Source organism: Dendrobates tinctorius, unplaced genomic scaffold (genome assembly GCF_039654945.1).
Source record: "Dendrobates tinctorius isolate UK_male_01 unplaced genomic scaffold, ASM3965494v1 ptg000177l, whole genome shotgun sequence".
In the NCBI taxonomy this organism is placed as follows: Eukaryota; Metazoa; Chordata; class Amphibia; order Anura; family Dendrobatidae; genus Dendrobates; species Dendrobates tinctorius.
The window spans coordinates 21590789-21610304 of NW_027361844.1; the positions used below are offsets into that span (position 1 = coordinate 21590789).

Genomic DNA, 19516 nt, shown 5'->3' on the forward strand with positions numbered 1-19516 from the left:
ACAGCGATCTCGCTACATGTGACACGCAGCAGCAACCGCCCCCCCCCCCCGGTGGATATCGCTGATCGTGCTAGAATGTCCTGGGCCATTTTTTCGTCATCGGCGTCCTGCTGGCCAGCGCGCATCGCTGTGTTTGACTCGACGAGCGACCTCGTTGGCGACGCAGAACTCAGGGATGCCGGCGGGAATCGTTTGAAAAGCTGCTGTGTGACAAAGTACCAACGACCGCCGAGGTCGTTACAAGGATCGCCACATCGTTGCTGCGTCACTGAAGAGATCTGCCTGTTTGGCAGCTTACTAGCGACCATTTAGCGACGCACCAACGATCCTTTCCAGGTCGTATCGTTGTCGGGATCGCTGGTGTGTCACTAAGTGAAACGGGACCCTTAGCCTCTAAATGAGTGCTAAATGTTCTTAATCAAATAGCTCTGGCCATTAATCAAAACGATGTGAACAATTCAATATATAGTCCAGTCATGGAAATTTGTATTAGAACAAGGGAAAGTCATGAACACTTCTACGTAAGTATGAAGCCTGACAATGATGGAATTGTCAGCATTTATGATTAAACCATAATATTTAAAGGGGATATACACAAGAATTGTACTCGTTAGGTCTCTGTTCTTATTTAAGGCCTTTAGGAATTTTCATCTGCAGGTACCTGTGACCTTTATAAGCTATTAGGAGCTTTTTTCATGTAATCTGGGTACAATATGCGCCTTTTTGGATGTTGCTCATGTACTCATTCTAACAGTGTATATTTCCTTGACATGTCTTTTCTGAAATATAGGGGGATAATATTTGTAATTATTGCAACCTTCTCTCATTTATGAAAATTACAATTCTTGTACATATCCCCTTTAAATATTATGGTTTAATCATAAATGCAGACAACTCCATCATTGTCAGGCTTCATACTTATCTAGAAGTGTTCATGACTTTCCCTTATTCTATAACAAATTTCCATGATTGGACTATATATTGAATTATTAATTATCATTTTGATTAATGGCCAGAGCTATTTGATTAAGAACATTTAGCACTCATTTAGAGGCCAGCAGATTGTATGCATCAGGTCTCCATGTCCAGGGGGTTTCACCCTAGCTTGGGGTATGTGTTACTTGTTTTTAAATGTTTTTAAACTTCTTGTGATGTTGTTTGGGCTCCAATAAAATTTGTAATTTTGTATATCTAATTGGTGGTCCCTGGAATATATTGTGTTTCTGTGTTTTTTGTTTATATTACGTTCTGACATACTCCAGGTAGATCCCTTATGCTGATTCTGGCTAATGGTGCCCTCCGTTTCTTTCTTTTCTCTGGCATTTTGTCTTAATCATTACATAGGATCTGAGCCAATTTGGAGTCGAACAGGAAAGAGTGGAACATCTACTCCTACAACGCCTGGGTCCACAGCTATAACCCCAGGAACCCCACCAAGTTATGCTTCTCGAACTCCTGGTACACCAGGCACTCCAAGTTATTCACGTACACCCCGCACTCCAGGAACTCCAAAATCTGCCATTTATGGAATGTCTGAGAAGAAAATTGCTATCCTACGAACACCTCCCAAGTCTCCTGCCACTCTAAAACAGATGCGGGTAATGAACCAACCACTGCCTGACTTGAAGAATGTAAAATCCAAGATTGGATCTACAGACAACATTAAGTATCAGCCTAAAGGTGGACAGGTAAGATCATCCACATAGATAGAAAACAAAGATCTCCATGGCCAGCACAGGTAGAAGGTATAATATCTAAAAAATCTGCAATATGCATCTGTGTGATAGATTATAGCCCGGTAAAAACTTTTGTGATTGACAGTAAGTCCACAGATTTTACGATTTACTTCTATAGGATGACATTTATTTTTGCAGTCACATACATATTTTGTTTCTATTTCATATGCATTATACATGTATTTTGTTTTCAGAATATGTTGAACATGCAAATCTGAGATTTACAGTAGAATAAGTAGATCATAGATCAATTGATGGCATCTACAAACATCAGCAGGACACTTTTATAGTTACCATATGTAGTGTTAACAGACAAAGGCTTAAGCGTAGCCTTATGGAAAAGTGCAGAGAACTGATAAGAGTCACCATAGCCTGAGGTCACATCTGCACTATGATTCACAGCTGTCTTTTCCATCACAGGAGCAAAAAATCTCAAATGATCCAGATTTATCGCATGATATACACCAATGTGGTGGACTTACCCTCTTGACTTTCCATAGGTTCTGTTGGGTTCCTCCTTGGCATCCATCATTTTGATGGGAAAAACAACAGTGTTTTCTGTGCTATTCTTTCCATCAAATTCAATGTAATCTAAACTGATGAACACTGAAATTACAACATCAAATAAGAAAAGTCATGGAGCTATGGAAATCACAGGATGTATAGACATGATAATGATATGAAAATGAGGAAAAATTAGAAGCAAAGTTTTCAAAACCTCTCCATTATTCAGTATTGAGTGTGAGTGTCACTCGCAGGAATACACACACTTACACACCTTGGCTCCTATCAAAGAGCTTATTATAGAAGTTGTCCACCTTTGCGGACAATTTTGTTTTCTTACTTAAATGCATGAAATTGGGGATAAAAATCAGTTTTGCAATTGGGTTTCATTAAAAATATTTCACAATTTGTCTCCTACAGGCTCGATGGTCTATTGCTGGCTGCAGAATGGATTCATTATCTTTATGTTAACAGATGTGTTGGGTATATTAGAAAAGTAGGCACTCAACTTATGAAGAAATGTTGTTGATTTTTTATTGCAGTCCAAAAAAAACGTTTCAGCCACATCCAGCCTTTATCAATTACAGACTGATTAGACGTATGTGGATTCAAGAAATCCTAGTGAAACATGCAGGACATATCTCGGTATATGTGAGCTTGTGGGCGTGGGTACTAATGGTTAACCCCAGGATCAGAGGACCGAGGGTCTCAGTGTGTCTGCATGCCAGCTTCACAGACGCAGTATACCACTGCTGGTCTATCAATTGATAGACAAGCAGTGGTATACTGCGTCTGTGAAGCTGGCATGCATACACACTGAGACCCTCTGATCCTGGGGTTAACCATTAGTACCCCCACAAGCTCACATATACCGAGACCTGTCCTGCATGTTTCCACATACGTCTAATCAGTCTGTAATTGATAAAGGCCGGATGTGGCCGAAACGTTTTTTTTGGACAGCAATAAAAAATCAACAAAATTTCTTCATAAGTTGAGTGCCTAGTTTTCTATTATATGCTATACGGTGTGGGATCCTACCACAGCACCTTCTTGGGTAGTGCACACGGTTTTTCTCTAAACAGATGTGTTGGGGACATGATTTTGTGGCAATTCCTATAATATAGTTATGACAGGTTCTCCTCCTGCTCTTGTTACTCTTGTTAGTGCAGCTTTCTTCATAGACTGCACAGCTCTCCAGCCCACAAAATGGCTGCGGGTAGGAGGAGCATGTGACCAGAGCAGTCCATCAGTCTCCTCCAATTGAATTTTTTGGAGGAGGTTGATGGACAGGTCTGGTCACATGCTCCTCCACCAGCAGTCATTTTATGTACTGGAGAGTTGTGCGATCTATGAAGAAAGCTGCACAACAAGAGCAGGAGGAGAACCTGTCATACCTACATAATAGAGAGTGCCACAAAATCATGTCTTCTCACATCTGTCAAAATAAATGTAGCCAGCCCCATTAACTGGTTCTGCAGCCAGAGAGACTGTGTAATACAGTGGCTATAGAAGGCAAACGGCACAACATTTTTAATGAAACCTTACAAAATGATTTTTAGCCCCACATGCATACATTGAAGTAAGAAAAAAAAGTGTCTCCAAAGATGGACAACCGTTTTAGTGATTGTGTAAGGAATGTTCTGCCACGCTGAGTGCACTTGGAGAACAAATCATCAAGGTCCATTGCCAACCAGTGATGTCCCAGATGTCATGTTGAAAAACAGGCTTCTGGCACACTTTCATGTTCCTGATGAAGGCCTCTTCATGGAGTTGCCAAGCTGTGCAAGTACGGTGATTTCTGCATATGGCGCTCATACTCAATACTGTATAAATCAAGATGCTTCGAAAAAATTGTTTCCAGTTCTTCAGCATTTGCATATCATTAACATGTCTATCAACCCTGTAAATTTTCCTTCTTGGTGTTCCAGTTTCAATGTTGAGGAGTGTATAACGGAGCCTCCTGACAGCGCCCCCCAACGCAGGTGTGAACAAAGTCCTATAAGGAACTTGTGAATGTTCTTCATGGAGAGTGTCTTTGCTGAGTTATTGGATGACTTGTCTTGCGCTGGTCATAGGTAAAGCCTACATTATAGCCCAGAGCTACTGTCACAGTTGGTTGCTATTGGAAACTGTCAGCAAATACATTGATGCCAAGCAACTTAGTTGTGACTTGTATGTCTGTCGGGTCTCCCATGATACCCTATCTGCTAGCTGACGGTAAAATCATAAACACATTGTTCTAGGACACTGTATCTTAGGACTGTCCTTACAATCTTCCTACCTGTACTAATTTTACATGTTTAGCTGACCGTACAGCTGACACCAATGTGAGAAAAAAATGCTACAGACCAATGTTACCCATTTTCAATATTGAGGTACCCAGATTGTAGTCCAGTAAATTAACTTGCTAATATTTGCCAATACTCCTCTCTCAATGGCTGTTAAAGGAGTTGTCTGGCTTTAGGCTACAAGTCTGCAGTCACTCTATGTCCTCACATCACGCACACTGCACGCTTTGAGGATTCGCCGACGTTGGGAGCCGCAGGTGAGTGAACGCAAGTATGTGATTTGTATAGATGTGGTCACATGCTGACTAGATGGGAACAACCTGAATTAAACAAGGCCGGATATAGTTTAGTCGAAATGTGGCCAGACGTATGCAAATTGCATAATTGCGGTCACATGACCACCCGCTCCCTCACAGCGCACAGTGAGCGCATTGTGAAGATTCACAAGTCTGCAGTCATGTAACCTAAGTCCGAACATCCCCTTTAAAGAAAACCTATCTAGTCCCCAAAGTGTCCCCAACTGCTACTATTGTGATATGGGTCCAGATTTCATTAATCTGATACAGAGGGTTTGTATTGCCTAAATAAGTGATTTTCTGATTTTAGAAAAAACCCTGTTCCCGGCTGCAGTCCGTTTTAATTAACCAACTGCTTGAGAAGCAGTTAAAAAAGCTCAAAAAAGACTGAACATATGCACAAGTTATTATAACATTGCAGTGCATATGTTTATTCTTTTTAGCGCTTTTTTTGGTGGATATCAGGCGGAATCCACCTGAAAAAGATTCCGTGCACACGTACCCTTAGTGCTGCCTTAGCAACAGCCCATTTTATAGTGACAAACAGCAAAATGTTTTAGCATATATGAATATGCAAATACATTTTTTGTTGTTTTGTTTTTTTTGAAGATGTTAAATAGTAATCCTTTAGTAGGATACAAAAAAAGTAATAAAAACAAAAAAAAGTAAATAAAAAAAGTAATAAAAAACACTGAGGAAGATCTTTAAAAACTTTCTAAAAGAAAGTCCATCTTTGTTGCCCTTAATAACCAATTACAGTGCAGCTTTTGGTTTTCAAGCGCAGAATACGAAATGGAATCTGCATTGACCGTTTTTATATTAAACTGCTTTATAAATCTCCCCAAACTGTCTGTTAAAAAAAATTACTAAAAAAGTTAAAATTTTAAAATACGCATTTATACACATATAAATAAAAAACTATACTTATTAGGTATCCAGATAACCATTATAACATAATGAATGATTTATCAGGTAGTTCAGAGTGAAAGCGGAATAGTATGAAAGATAAAAAAATAATAATTAAATATATAATTATTGTTTGAACTGCAATGTCAATATATATACATACACAGTTCTGGCAAAAATTAAGAGACCACTTTCAAATGTTCAGTTTGTCTGATTTTTCTCTTTATAGGTATATTTTTGACTAAAATGTAAATTGTTCTTTTAGTCTACTAACTTCTGACAATATGTCTCCGAATTTCCAAGCAATAAATAATGTTTTTTGTTTTTTCTGAAAAGGAGAAATGGTCAAAATGAAAAAAAAAAACAGTGCTTTTAGACCTCAAATAATGCAAAGAAAACAAGGTCATAATCATTTAGAAATAATAATACTAATGTTTTAACTCAGGAAGAGTTCAGAAATCAATATTTTGTGGAATAACCATGATTTTTAATCACAGCTTTCATGCGTCTTGGCATGCTTGCCATCAGTCTTTCACACTGCTTCTGGCGCAGATATTTAAGCAGTTCTTTGTTTGATGGCTTGTGACTATCCATCATCCTCTTGGTTACATTCTAGAGGTTTTCAATGGGGTTCAGTTCTGGAGACTGGGCTGGCCATGACAGGGTTTTGATGTGGTGGTCTCTTAATTTTTGCCAGAGCCATATATATAAACACGTTTCACAGTATATATACAGTCATATGTTAAAGTTTGGGCACCCCTATTAATGTTAACCTTTCTTCTTTATAACAGTTTTGGTTTTTGCAACAGCTATTTCAGTTTCATATATCTAATAACTGATGGACTCAGTTATATTTCTGGATTCAAATGAGGTTTATTGTACTAACAGAAAATGTGCAATCTGCATTTAAACAAAATTTGACCGGTGCAAAAGTATGGGCACCTCAACATAAAAGTGACATTAATATTTCGTAGATCCTCCTTTTGCAAAAATAACAGCCTCTAGTCGCTTCATGTAGCTATTAATGAGTTCCTGGATCCTGGATGAAGGTATTTGTGACCATTCCTGTTTACAAAACAATTCCAGTTCAGTTAAGTTTGATGGTCGCCGAGCATGGACAGCCCGCTTCAAATCATCCCACAGATGTTCAATGATATTCAGGTCTGGGGACTGGGATGGCCATTCCAGAACATTGTAATTGTTCCTCTGCATGAATGCCTGAGTAGATTTGGAGCGGTGTTTTGGATCATTGTCTTGCTGAAATATCCATCCCCTGCGTAACTTCAACTTCAACACTGATTCTTGCACATTATTGTCAAGAATCTGCTGATACTGAGTCGAATCCATGCGACCCTCAACTTTAACAAGATTCCCGGTGCCGGCATTGGCCACACAGCCCCAAAGCATGATGGAACCTCCACCAAATTTGACTGTGGGTAGCAAGTGTTTTTCTTGGAATGCTGTGTTTTTTAGCCTCCATGCATAACGCCTTTTTGTATGACCAAACAACTCAATCTTTGTTTCATCAGTCCACAGGACCTTCTTCCAAAATGTAACTGGCTTGTCCAAATGTGCTTTTGCATACCTCACGCGACTCTGTTTGTGGCGTGCTTGCAGAAACGGCTTCTTTCGCATCACTCTCCCATACAGCTTCTCCTTGTGCAAAGTGCGCTGTATTGTTGACCGATGCACAGTGACACCATCTGCAGCAAGATGATGCTGCAGGTCTTTGGAGGTGGTCTGTGGATTGTCCTTGACTGTTCTCACCATTCTTCTTCTCTGCCTTTCTGCTATTTTTCTTAGCCTGCCACTTCTGGGCTTAACAAGAACTGTACCTGTGTTCTTCCATTTCCTTACTATGTTCCTCACAGTGGAAACTGACAGATTAAATCTCTGAGACAACTTTTTGTATCCTTCCCCCTGAAAAGCTATGTTGAATAATCTTTGTTTTCAGATCATTTGAGAGTTGTTTTGAGGAGCCCATGATGCCACTCTTCATAGGAGAATCAAATAGGAGAACTACTTGCAAGTGGCCACCTTAAATACCTTTTCTCATGATTTGATACACCTGGCTATGAAGTTCAAAGCTCAATGAGGTTACAAAACCAATTTAGTGCTTCAGGAAGTCAGTAAAAAGTAGTTAGGAGGGTTCAAATCAAGAAAATGATAAGGGTGCCCATACTTTTGCACCGGTCAAATTTTGTTTAAATGCAGATTGCACATTTTCTGTTAGTACAATAAACCTCATTTGAATCCAGAAATATAACTGAGTCCATCAGTTATTAGATATATGAAACTGAAATAGCTGTTGCAAAAACCAAAATTGTTATAAAGAAAAAAGGTTAACATTAATAGGGGTGCCCAAACTTTAACATATGACTGTATGTATGTATTTTCTTGTGAGCTCATATCTATAGTATGTATATATGTATGTATGTGTATATAATACATACATACATATTCTTCAGTTCTTCAATACAAAAAGTGAGAAACTCATAATAGATAGAGTTATTACAAACAGAGTGATCTATTTCACATGTTTATTTCTGTTAATGTTGATGATTATGGCTTACAGCCAATGAAAACCCAAAAGTCATTGTCTCAGTAAATTAGAATACTTTATAACACCAGCTTGCAAAAATGATTTTAAAATCTGAAATGTTGGCTTACTGAAATGTATGCTTGATTGGCCAGCAAACTTGTCTGACCTTAACCTCACAGAGAATCTATGGGGCATTGTCAAGAGGAAGATGAGAGACACCAGACCTCACAATGCAGACGAGTTGAAGGCTGCTATCAACGCAACCTGGGCTTCCATAAAACCTCAGCAGTGCCACAGGCTGATCGCCTCCATGACACACCTCATTGATGCGCTAATTGATGCAAAATGAGCCCCGACCAAGTAGTGAGTTCATTTACTGAACATACATTTCAGTAAGCCAACATTTCAGATTCTAAAATCATTTTTCAAGCTGATTTTATAAAGTATTCTAATTTACTGAGATAATGACTTTTGGGTTTTCATTGACTGTATGCCATAATCATCAACATTAACAGAAATAAACACATGAAATAGATCACTCTGTTTGTAATGACTCTATCTAATATGAGTTTCACTTTTTGTATTGAAGAACTGAAATAAATTATCTTTTTGATGATATTCTAATTTTGTGAGATGCACCTGTAGGACAATTAAAAAAATAAAGTAATGGCAGCTGAAATGCGGAGTTGCAAAAATGAAAAAAAAGGCTATATATTAAAGAGAACCTGCCAGGAGGAAAAAGTGGTCAGTCTTTGCTCTTATTTTTTCCCGCTGCTCTCCTAATAATTCATTTATTTTTTTATTTTTAAATCCGCTATACAGTTCCAGAGATATGGGGCTTTTCTCTAGTCACCTTCCACGACAGCCATATCGGAGGATGTCTGCCTGCCCTAATGGGGGACAGGAAATGCACAAGAGGTTAAATAACCCTCCCCTTCCTGCTACCTCCAATGTTTTTCCTGTCCCCTATGGAGCATGAAGAGGCTCAATAGTGCTGCCGTGGCCGTCGACCGGAGGCACTATGTTGGTTATCTGAAGCCGGGAGGCCGACTGTCGGGGGCTCCGCTCTCCTCCATGTGACGGCTGTTCCCGTCTCCGCTTCGGCGAGACTCGGGACCCCTGTGTGCCTCTCCTGCGCCCCTTTGCGGGCTAAAGCGAGGCGGTGATGTGCGCCCGGGGTCCTCTTTGAGCTCCCCAGCGTCCTCCCCATGCGGCAGGTGCACGCGCGCACCGGAAGTGTCGGAGGGACCGGCGCCGAACTTCTGGTTTGGGCTCCCTCCTGCGTTCCCGAATGGAACACTTATGCGGCCGGTATTACCGGGCCGCTGTTAGTGTCTTGGGCCCCTGTCAGTGGCTCTACTGACCCCCAGCGTCACACCAACCGGCCGCTAAACAAGAGGCTGGACTGGGTCAAGGGGGTGGAGCCAGCAACCCCAGACGGGGTGGGGAATGGGACGGCCGCTGCAGCTGCAGATTCAGCTACGAGGAGGGGTGATTACAATGACCCCCACCTGTGGACCAGGGGAGGAGGAGCACAGAACACGCTGGTGGACCTCGGCTATTAAAACCCTGGTCTGGGTGCGTCCAAGTAAGGCCATTTCTGTACTGTTGAATGCCGCAGCCCCCTCCTGCTAGGAAAAGGAAAGCGGCCCCTGTGGAATCTGATTCGGACTCGGGTGAAATTGATACCTCTAACTCAGAGGATACATGGGAAAATGAGAGTTCCACTTCTGCCCCCAAGCCCGATAACAAAAAATACTACTTCTCGTCTGAGGACATGAGGGATTTAGTTAGTATGGTAAGGGGCACTATGGGATTGGAGGAGGCGGAAGTGGAATGCTCTATTCAGGATGAAATGTTTGGGGGACTGAAGCCCAAAGACCAAAAGGGGTTTTCCATTCACGAAATCATCTGAAACCTGGTTATGCAGGAATGGGCCCTCCCCGAGAAAGGGCTTAGTGTCCCCTCAGATCTGAGGAATCGGTTTCCCTTAGAAGGAGATTGCTCCCTATGGGAGGTCCCTAAAGTGGACGTGCAGGTGTCCAGGGTGACTAAGAGAACGGCTCTTCCATTCGAAGATTCATCTCAACTCAAGGATCCCATGGATTGGAAAACGGAGAGCCTGCTCAGGAAATCCTGGGATGCCTCCACAACCCAGCTTAAGGCCAATATAGCCTCTACGTGTCTAGCCAGGTCCCTATTTCTCAGGCTGCGTACGCTGGAAGACCACCTCACTCAAGGGACCTCCAGGGAAGAAATCATTGACTCTCTTCCCCTATTACAAAAAGCAACAGGGTTCCTAGCTGACGCTTCTGCGGAACCCATATGAGTAACAGCAAAGTCTGCGGTCCTCTCCAACTCAGCCAGAAGAACACTGTGGCTGAAATCTTGGGGAGGAGACTTTACGTCAAAAACAAAACTCTGTGTGATTCCCTTCCAGGGGAATTATGTATTTGGCCCAGCTCTGCATGACATCCTGGAGAAGGCCACGGATAAGAAGGAGTCGCTTCCAGAACAAAAGAAACCTAGGAAACGATTTTTTCGTCCCCCCAGTGACCAGCCCTCCCATAGAGATTTCAAAGGGAAGGGCAAAACGGGCCGGTAGAGTTATCCGAAAGGAGGTAAGGGCAGAAATATTCTGGCCCCCCAACAGCAACAAAACCCTACTGACAAACAATGAGAGGATTCCGGTCGGGGGCCGACTCTCGAATTTCATAGATCAATGGCAGTCCATAACATCAAACCAATGGGTTCTTCGCACCATTCGCGACAGACTGAGATTGGAATTCAAGAGTCCTCCCCCTCAATGCCTGAGAATAACCTCCCTACAGGCGCACCTCCAAAGATCCTTGCTGTTAGACATAAAAACACTTCTGCAAGCATGAGCGATCTCCCCAGTTCCACAACAGGAGATAGAGGTCACTACTCTCGCTTCTTCGTAATTGTAAAACCCTCAGGGAAGCATAGGGTTATAATACACCTAAAGCCCTTGAACCGAGTGGTGAAGTACAGACGATTCAAGATGGAGTCAGTCAAATCAGCAATCCCCCTCATAGGACAAAGTTGGGTGATGGCCAATATAGACCTAAAGGATGCCTACTATCAAGTTCCGAGTCATCCAGACCACCAGAGATTGCTCAGGTTTGCGGGGTCCCAGGTCAACCACCACCAGTTCAATGTCCTGCCGTTTGGGGCGTCATCAGCCCCTCGAGTGTTTACCAAGGTGATGGCAGAAGCAATGATCTTCATTCGCCAGCAGGGGATCTGCATTGTCCCATACCTAGACGACCTTCTAATAATAGCTCCATCCATATCTCACCTGAACCAGGACGTAGAGAAATCTCTGGAAATTTTACAGTCCTTGGGCTGGATTCCCAACCTGGAAAAATGAGACCTTCATCCCTCTGCAAGGAAAAAGTTCTTGGGCATATTCCTGGACTCAAAAAAGTGAACATCTTTTCTACCCAGGGAACGACAGCTCAACCTCGTTCAGAGAGTCTCCAAGTTCAGAGACCAGAGGGCACCAACCCTGAGAGACTCAATGTTCATCCTAGGTTCGCTTACAGCATGCATCCAAGCCATCTCCTGGCTCAAGCCCATACTTGGATCCTTCAGTCCTATGTACTCTGGTGCTCAAAGAAATGTCGGAATACACTGACCAAGAGAACCCCTCTTCCAGGTCATGTGAAGGCATCCCTCCTATGGTGGCTGAATTACCAGAATCTCCAGTGGGGTGTCAGCTGGGATCAGCTCCCCCTGAAAATCATCACCACAGACTCCAATCAGAGAGGCTGGGGTGCTATAGTGGAGAAATCACACTTCCAGGGGAAATGGCCCCCAGACATCAGAGCCAGCTCCTCAAATGTGAGAGAACTGAAAGCTGTAGAAGCAGCGTTGAAGGCAGCGTCAACCCTTGTCCAAAACCATCATGTACGTGTCTACTCAGACAATATGACTGCAGTGTCCTACGTCCATCACCAAGGAGGCACGGAATTCTTCAAGCTAAAATTGGTGGCTGCAAGAATTTTTTCTTGGGCAGAGAAACATCTGCTGTCCATATCAGCAGTACATCTAAGGGCATTGGACAATGTGGAGGCAGACTTCCTCAGCAGGAAGGATGTTCATCCTGGGGAATGGAGCCTAGACCAAACAGTTTTTTTGTCTCAGGTGTCAAGGTGGGGAAATCCCGATGTGGACCTTTTTGCCAGCGGTCAAAACGCAAAGGTGGAAACGTTTTTTTCCCTCAATCCCACCGATGGAGCGTGGGAAGTAGATGCCTTCTCCCATCCGTGGCAGTTCAATCTGGCTTACGCCTTCCCTCCGATTCCCATGATAGTGAGAACACTGCAGAAGATACGGGCAGAGCAAGTCACTACAATCCTAGTAGCTCCCTTGTGGCCAGGGAGAAGTTGGTACGGAGCCCTACGAAACATGGCTCAGGAAAGTCGAATACTTCTGCCCCAGAGGGCCAATCTCCTTCACCAGGGCCCTCTACTGAACCCAGACCCGCACAAAATGAACCTTGCGGCCTGGCTACTGAAGCCGGAATTCTAAGGGCTAAAGCCCTATCCGAAAAAGTAATCTAAACTCTGCAGAAGAGTAGGAAACCAGTGACTATTGCCATTTACGGGAAGGTGTGGAAGAAGTTCTCATCTTGGTGTTCCCCAAATGCTCTAGATCCCTTCAATCCTAATATCGCACAGATCTTAGAGTTTCTTCAAGACGGCCTAGATCTTGGGATCACACCTAGTACTTTAAAGGTCCAAGTGTCAGCCCTTAGTCTATTTTACGACCAAGATCTGGCAACCCATCGGTGGATCAAGCGATTCATAAACTCAGCATCTAGGATCCGTCCCAGTCCCCCCGGGACTTGAACCTAGTTCTCAGGGGCTTGACCAGGGAGCCGTTTCAACCACTGTCTTCCAAGACTCTGAAAAACTTAATGCTAAAAACTGTGTTCCTGGTGGCAATTACTACCGCAAGGCACATAGGAGAATTACAGGCCCTTTCAAAACAGGAGCCATACTTTACCTTATCACGGAGGATAGCATCATCCTGAGGTTAGATCCCTCCTTTTTGCCTAAGGTAGTCTCGAACTTCCATAGGTTCCAAGACATTGTATTGCCTTCCTTCTGTGCAAACCCCTCCAACACGAAAGAAGAAGCCTTTCACACCCTTGATGTCCGTAGAGTAGTTCTCTTCTACCTCCAGCAGACAGAATGTTCCTCCTCCTACGTTTCTAAAAGCCCACTCTACTTGTTCAGTATCAACATCGTCGGCAGAAAGAGGGAACGCATCTTCTGAGCAGATATGCAGAGCCACCACCTGGTTTTCTGTCCATACATTCAGCAGACATTATAGACTAAATTTCAACAGGGATTTAACATTTGTCAGATGTGTTTTGCAGGCTGTTGTCCCTCCCTAAGAAATTAGTTGTTTGTATTCCTCCGATATGGCTGTCGTGGTAGGTGACTAGAGAAAATAGAATTAGTCTTACCGGTAATTCGGTTTCTAGGAACCTTCCACGACAGCACTAATTTCCCTCCCTATCTGATGCTTCCTGCTCTTTGGTGGTAGCTATACATGCTAGTGTGTACAGAAAAAACACTGGAGGTAGCAGGAAGGGGAGGGTTATTTAACCTCTTGTGCATTTCCTGTCCCCCATTAGGGCGGGGAGACATCCTCCGATATGGCTGTCGTGGAAGGTTCCTAGAAACCGAATTACCGGTAAGACTAATTCTATTTTTATTTAGTGTAATTTCTTTTTGGTCTTTACCAAGGAGGTGTGGCTACCAGTATAATAATGCAGAGCAGCCTACAGACATACCTCCTTGGTAAAAACCATAAAAGTTATCACTAAATAAAAAGGCCAAAATCTCTGGAACCGTATGGTGGAATAAAAAAAAAAAAAAAAGAATACCCAGGGAAACATCAAGAATAATAATAATATAAGAGGAAAAACTGGGCGCTTTTGGTCCTATGACAGATCCTCTTTCAAGCCAAAAAAGGTTTGGCCATTGAGAGGGTAAGGTTTGTACCTACAGCCCACAAGATCTGTGAAGCTGTGTTATAATCTACCACAAGATCTAGGTTCAGCATAAAAAGTAAATCACTTTATATTATTTTCGGAGACAATACAGTACAAAGTGTGCTAGTATGTAAGATGCACATTCATTGACTTACAAAGCTGCTAATATTGTGCATCATAGAAAGCCTATGCTAGAGGCTTGTGGATTGCTTCCTATGTTTAGGACCACCCTATGGTAGCAATAAGTGTTTTGGTGCTACCCTTTGTCATTAGAACACACTTACTTTGCCTCCTGTTCCTTTTAGGTAAAAATCTTAAATGAGAAGATTGATTATAGTGGTGTTCAGTCTCGTTGTGGTTCCAAGGATAACATCACTCATAATGCTGGGGGAGGTGAAGTAAGTAAGGGCACAGTCTGTGATGGGATCTCCTCCAACACTTCCTTGGTGCTCCTTCTGAAGGTCCTCTAAGGCTCCACCCTTTTGAACCACATTTAACCTTTAAGCACCTGTTCTGTCTTTTGTCTGTCTCTTTAATGTTCACCCTTTAGGGTATGTTCACACAGTTATTCATGTGAATTTTGCCATGCATTCCAACTAAATGTCAAAAACATCCACAGACCGTCTCGCCCTGCACTCAGTGGGATATCTACATTGCCATTCATATAGGCGCCGAAAATTCCATCAAGTATTTGAAAATCGCTTAAGAAAGTGACGTGTGATTTATTGTAGTGGTTTGCACTCAGAAACAGCAGAGGGTAGCGCCAAATGTGGATGAGCCCTGTTGAATGGGGCTACTCTTCGGGCAGATCTGTGGCAATTCAAACTGCAATCCTGCACAGAAATTCAATCTTCAGCCAACAATATCTGCAGATTTTTGCAGATTTTTGCTTAAATCAGCGTCGGGTATTTCTAACCTTATAAACCTTCTTTGTGTATGTGCCCATATCGTTGGCCACATCTGCAGGCTAATAGGAATTGTCCATTTGTCTGGTAAAACTAAAAAGAAATATGTGGCCATCGTTGCTTGGCTAGAAGAATCAGTAAAAGGGTGATCCATGGTGATCAACTTAGTATTATTATTATTTATTTATATAGCACCATTGATTCCATGGTGCTGTACATGAGAAGGGGTTACATACAAATTACAGATATCACTTACAGTAAACAAACTTACAATGACAGACTGATACAAAGGGGAAAGGACCCTGCCCTTTCGGGCTTACATGCTACAGGATGGTGGGGAAGGAGACAGTAGGTTGGTGGGTTGCAGCAGTTCCGGTGTTGGTTGAGGTAATATCTCCGGCAGTGGTGAGGAGGTAGCGGGGTCATTGCAGGCTGTAGGCTTTCTTGAAGAGGTGGGTTTTCAGGTTCTGTCTGAAGAATCCCAATGTGGTTGATAGTTAGACATGTTGGGGCAAAGAATTCTAGAGGATGGGGGCTATTCGGGAGAAGTCTTGGATGTGGTTGGGTGAGGAGCATCTTGGGATGACCGGGATTACGTGAGGGAAGGTATGGGGAGATTAGTTCAGAGACATATGGGGGAGACAAGTTATAGATGGCCTTGTAGGTCAGTATTAGTAATTTGAACTGGATACGCTGAGGGAATAGGAGCCAGTGAAGAGATTTGCAGAGGGGAGAAGCGGAGGAGTAGCGAGGAGAAAGATGAATTGGTTGGGCAGCAGAGTTAAGGATGGACTGGAGAGGTGCGAGGGTGTTAGCAGGGAGAACACAGAAAAGGATGTTGCAGTAGTCAAGGCGGGAGATGATGAGGGCGTGCACAAGCATTTTAGTAGATTGAGGGTTGAGGAAAGGATGGATTCTGGAAATATTTTTGAGCTGGAGGTGACAGGAGGTAGAAAGAGCTTGGATGTGCGGTTTGAAGGACAGGCCAGAGTCAAGGGTTACTCCAAGGCAGCGGACTTCCAGTACTGGCGAAAGCGTGATGTCATTAATTGTGATAGATAGGTCAGGTAAGGAAGATCTGTGAGATGGAGGAAAGGTGATGAGTTCAGATTTGTCCACATTGAGCTTGAGGAAGCGAGAGGAGAAGAAGGAGGATATGGCCGATAGACACTCCGGGATTCTGGACAGCAGAAAGGTGACGTCTGGGCCAGAGAGGTAGATCTGAATGTCATCACCATAAAGGTGGTACTGGAATCCATGGGACTTAATGAGTTGACCCAGGCCAAGGGTAAAAATTGAGAAGAGTAGGGATCCTAGAACAGAGCCTTGGGGGACTCCAACAGAGAGAGGGTGGGATGAGGAGGTAGTGTGGGAGGGGGAGAAGCTGAATGTGCGGTTGGAAAGGTATGAGGAGATCCAGGATAGGGTGAGGTCTTCGATTCCAAAGGAGGAGAGGATCTGTAGTAGGAGGCAGTGGTCAAGTATGTCGAATGTAGAGGACAGGTCTAGAAGCAGGAGTATAGAGTATTGTCCGTTTGCTTTGGCTGTAAGTAGGTCGTTAGTAATTTTGGTCAGGGCTGTCTCAGTGGAGTGATGGGGGCAGAAACCAGATAGTAGATTGTCAAAGAGCAAGTTAGATGAGAGGTGGGAGGAAAGTTCAGCGTGGACGTGCAGCTCCAGGAGTTTGGAAGCAAATGAGAGCAGTGATATGGGCGATAGCTGGACATAGCGGTTGGATCGAGGATTGGCTTTTTAAGAATAGGCGTGATTGTGGCATGTTTGAAAACAGAAGGGAAGGTACCGGACGTTAGTGATAAGCCCATTGCCATGGATTAGGCTGGTGAAACTTCCATTAATTAGATGATAACTCCTACATAAGCATTTAGGAAAAGGAGTCAAAGTCTACCAGATTAGCAACTGCTTTTTGCAGAATTTCCCATAAGGATTTGTGCAGACAACCATATTTTTGGTCGGAGTGAGGTCCGACAAAACATCTTGGACTCTACTGGGTCATGCACATGTCCAATTTTTTTTCCTTGGACAGGGTCTGTCTGAGGGAAAAAATAGCAGCATGCTCAATTTGCATCAGATATTTGGACTGCACTCGGCCATCCAAGTCAATGAGTCTGTGGAAAAAAACGGACCATGAGATCTGAGTGTAGTCCGATTTTCACGGACTGACAGAATGGAGAAGATGGAGAATTTTTTTTTCCTCATCTTATCCTCATCAAAGAAAATCAGATCACGCTAAGATCACACTCTGTTCAAACTCTGATCAAAGTCTCTTTAGCAAAATCGACCTGAATCTCTTGGATGAGAGAATATACACTCGTCTGACCCTAGTCTAAAGAAGAGGCTTCGAAGTAGGAAATGCTGTTATGTCCTAACCCAACATCTGGAAAATGACAACCCCATACACAACCACTGTTAGAAGTACATATTTTTCCTATACACATCATTGGGGTGTTTGTGACTGAAACTATAGTTGAAGAAGAAGAATTTTGAAGGAAGAGGAAATGGGAAAGAAGAAGGTTCATCCACAGTCAGTTACTTAGAGGACATTGTCCTCTAAATAGAATGATGGCTGAAGGTCAGATGAATCCCTTACTCCTATATTAATAATTTGTATTTAATCACTTTTTTGCACATTAACTGATATCTTCTGAATATAATATAACTTCTTGTTTCATTACTTTCTGCACCTCAGACCTCTATCTGTATTCACCACTAATGCATGAATCAGTTCTTGACTTTTTTTTTTCAAATTATCCTGCAATTCCTTGTCTAATCCTCTCCGGGGTCATCCAGATTCCTTTTCTTTATGACTAATGTTATTTCTTAAATCTATTGTTTCAGATACAGATTGTTAGCAAGAAGATCGACCTTAGTCATATAACATCAAAATGTGGATCTCTGAGAAACATTCGTCATAGACCAGGTAAAGAGATTCTCATTTTTTCAACTATAAGGCCGGGGTCAGACTTGCGAGAAACTCACACGAGTCTTGCACGTCAATACCCGGCACTCGGGACCGAAGCGCTCAGCTGCATAGAAATACATGCAGCTGAACGCTCCGATCCGAGTGCTGGCAGCAATTTCCAGGTATTGACGTGCGAGACTTGTGAGAGTTTCTCGCAAGTCTGACCCCGGCCTTAGGCAGGTTCATGCATTACGGAAAATCTCAGCTGTGAATTTGGATAAAATTCTGCCACAACTCCATATGTGTAATTTGTGGATTTCCTTGTGATTTTGCTGCGGATTTTACTCTACTCCATTTTCTAAGCATTGAATAATGTGAAAATTTAAATGAAAATCGTCATAATAATGAGCGTGCGGCAGATTTGATTTTTCTGCAATGTGTGACTGGGATTTTGAAAAACCCATTTTCTTATATTGTACTATAAATTGCTGCAGAATCCGCAACACAAATCCATGACAGATCCGCAATATGATCCGCGGATATGGCACAATGGCTCAGTGGTTAGGAGCGTTGCCTTCCAGCACTGGATCATGAGTTTGAACAAGAACATCACCTGAATGGAGTTTTTATGGTATCTTTAGATATTGTTGTAATGGTCTTTAAGGGCATTGTGTCATCTGGTAATCAACATGTTTTCCTATAAATGTCCAATAGATGTGGGTCCCCATCAAAAGACCTATTTTTATCTTAAGAAGGGTGGATGGAGAGCATTGCTTGCTCCGTTAATGCCTATGAGAAACCTTATTCATATGTTATATACTGTATGTCCCTGATTGAAGCACCCCTCAAGGAGCTATTTCAAATGGGTATTAACTGTTATAACCATTATTGTGTGGGTGCCTAGTTTGGATGGCTGGAGAATTTGCAAAGATGACATATCAACTGCCCTTATGTAGCTATTGACTTGGTGGCACTAATTGGAAATTCAACATATGGTATTTTCCTGAGATGCCTAAGAGCGCCCAAAGTCCTTCATATGCTACACATCTCAATCTGTACTTCTTCACTCCTCTCACCTGATGTCACACCATGTGGAATCCTCCTGGCTGCCACGGCCATAGTGACCATCACCTAGTCTTCTCGAGCCAAGGACCTAAATTCTCCTAGTTTGCTGATCTGATCATCTTGAGCCTAGTTGCTCGGCCTGAATACTCAGTCTGTTCATCGTGGCTCATGAGCTGGTCAGTCTTCATCTCTTTCTGTTCTTTGGCTGAGACCAGATATAACTTCAGCACCACAGCCATGGTGCTCAATTTTACCCCAGCGGCCCCAAGTGTCATTGGCTGCTGTATGAGGAATTGAGCACAATGTAAAGTATATGGCTCAGCGTG

The 19516-nt window shown here is 42.8% G+C and overlaps 1 protein-coding gene across 15 annotated transcripts in view; it reads left to right on the plus strand.

The window, feature by feature from the left end:
* MAP2 (microtubule associated protein 2) overlaps positions 1 to 19516 on the plus strand; it is a 344963-nt gene that overhangs the window by 315595 nt on the left and 9852 nt on the right. For 14 of the 15 annotated variants that reach the window (XM_073551582.1, XM_073551594.1, XM_073551580.1 and 11 more), the window contains 3 exons: positions 1345 to 1688; positions 14606 to 14698; positions 18062 to 18143. In XM_073551582.1, the coding sequence (XP_073407683.1) occupies positions 1345 to 1688; positions 14606 to 14698; positions 18062 to 18143 (519 nt within the window). The remainder of the gene's footprint in view (positions 1 to 1344; positions 1689 to 14605; positions 14699 to 18061; positions 18144 to 19516) is intronic. The other variant, XM_073551589.1, reaches the window with a different exon arrangement.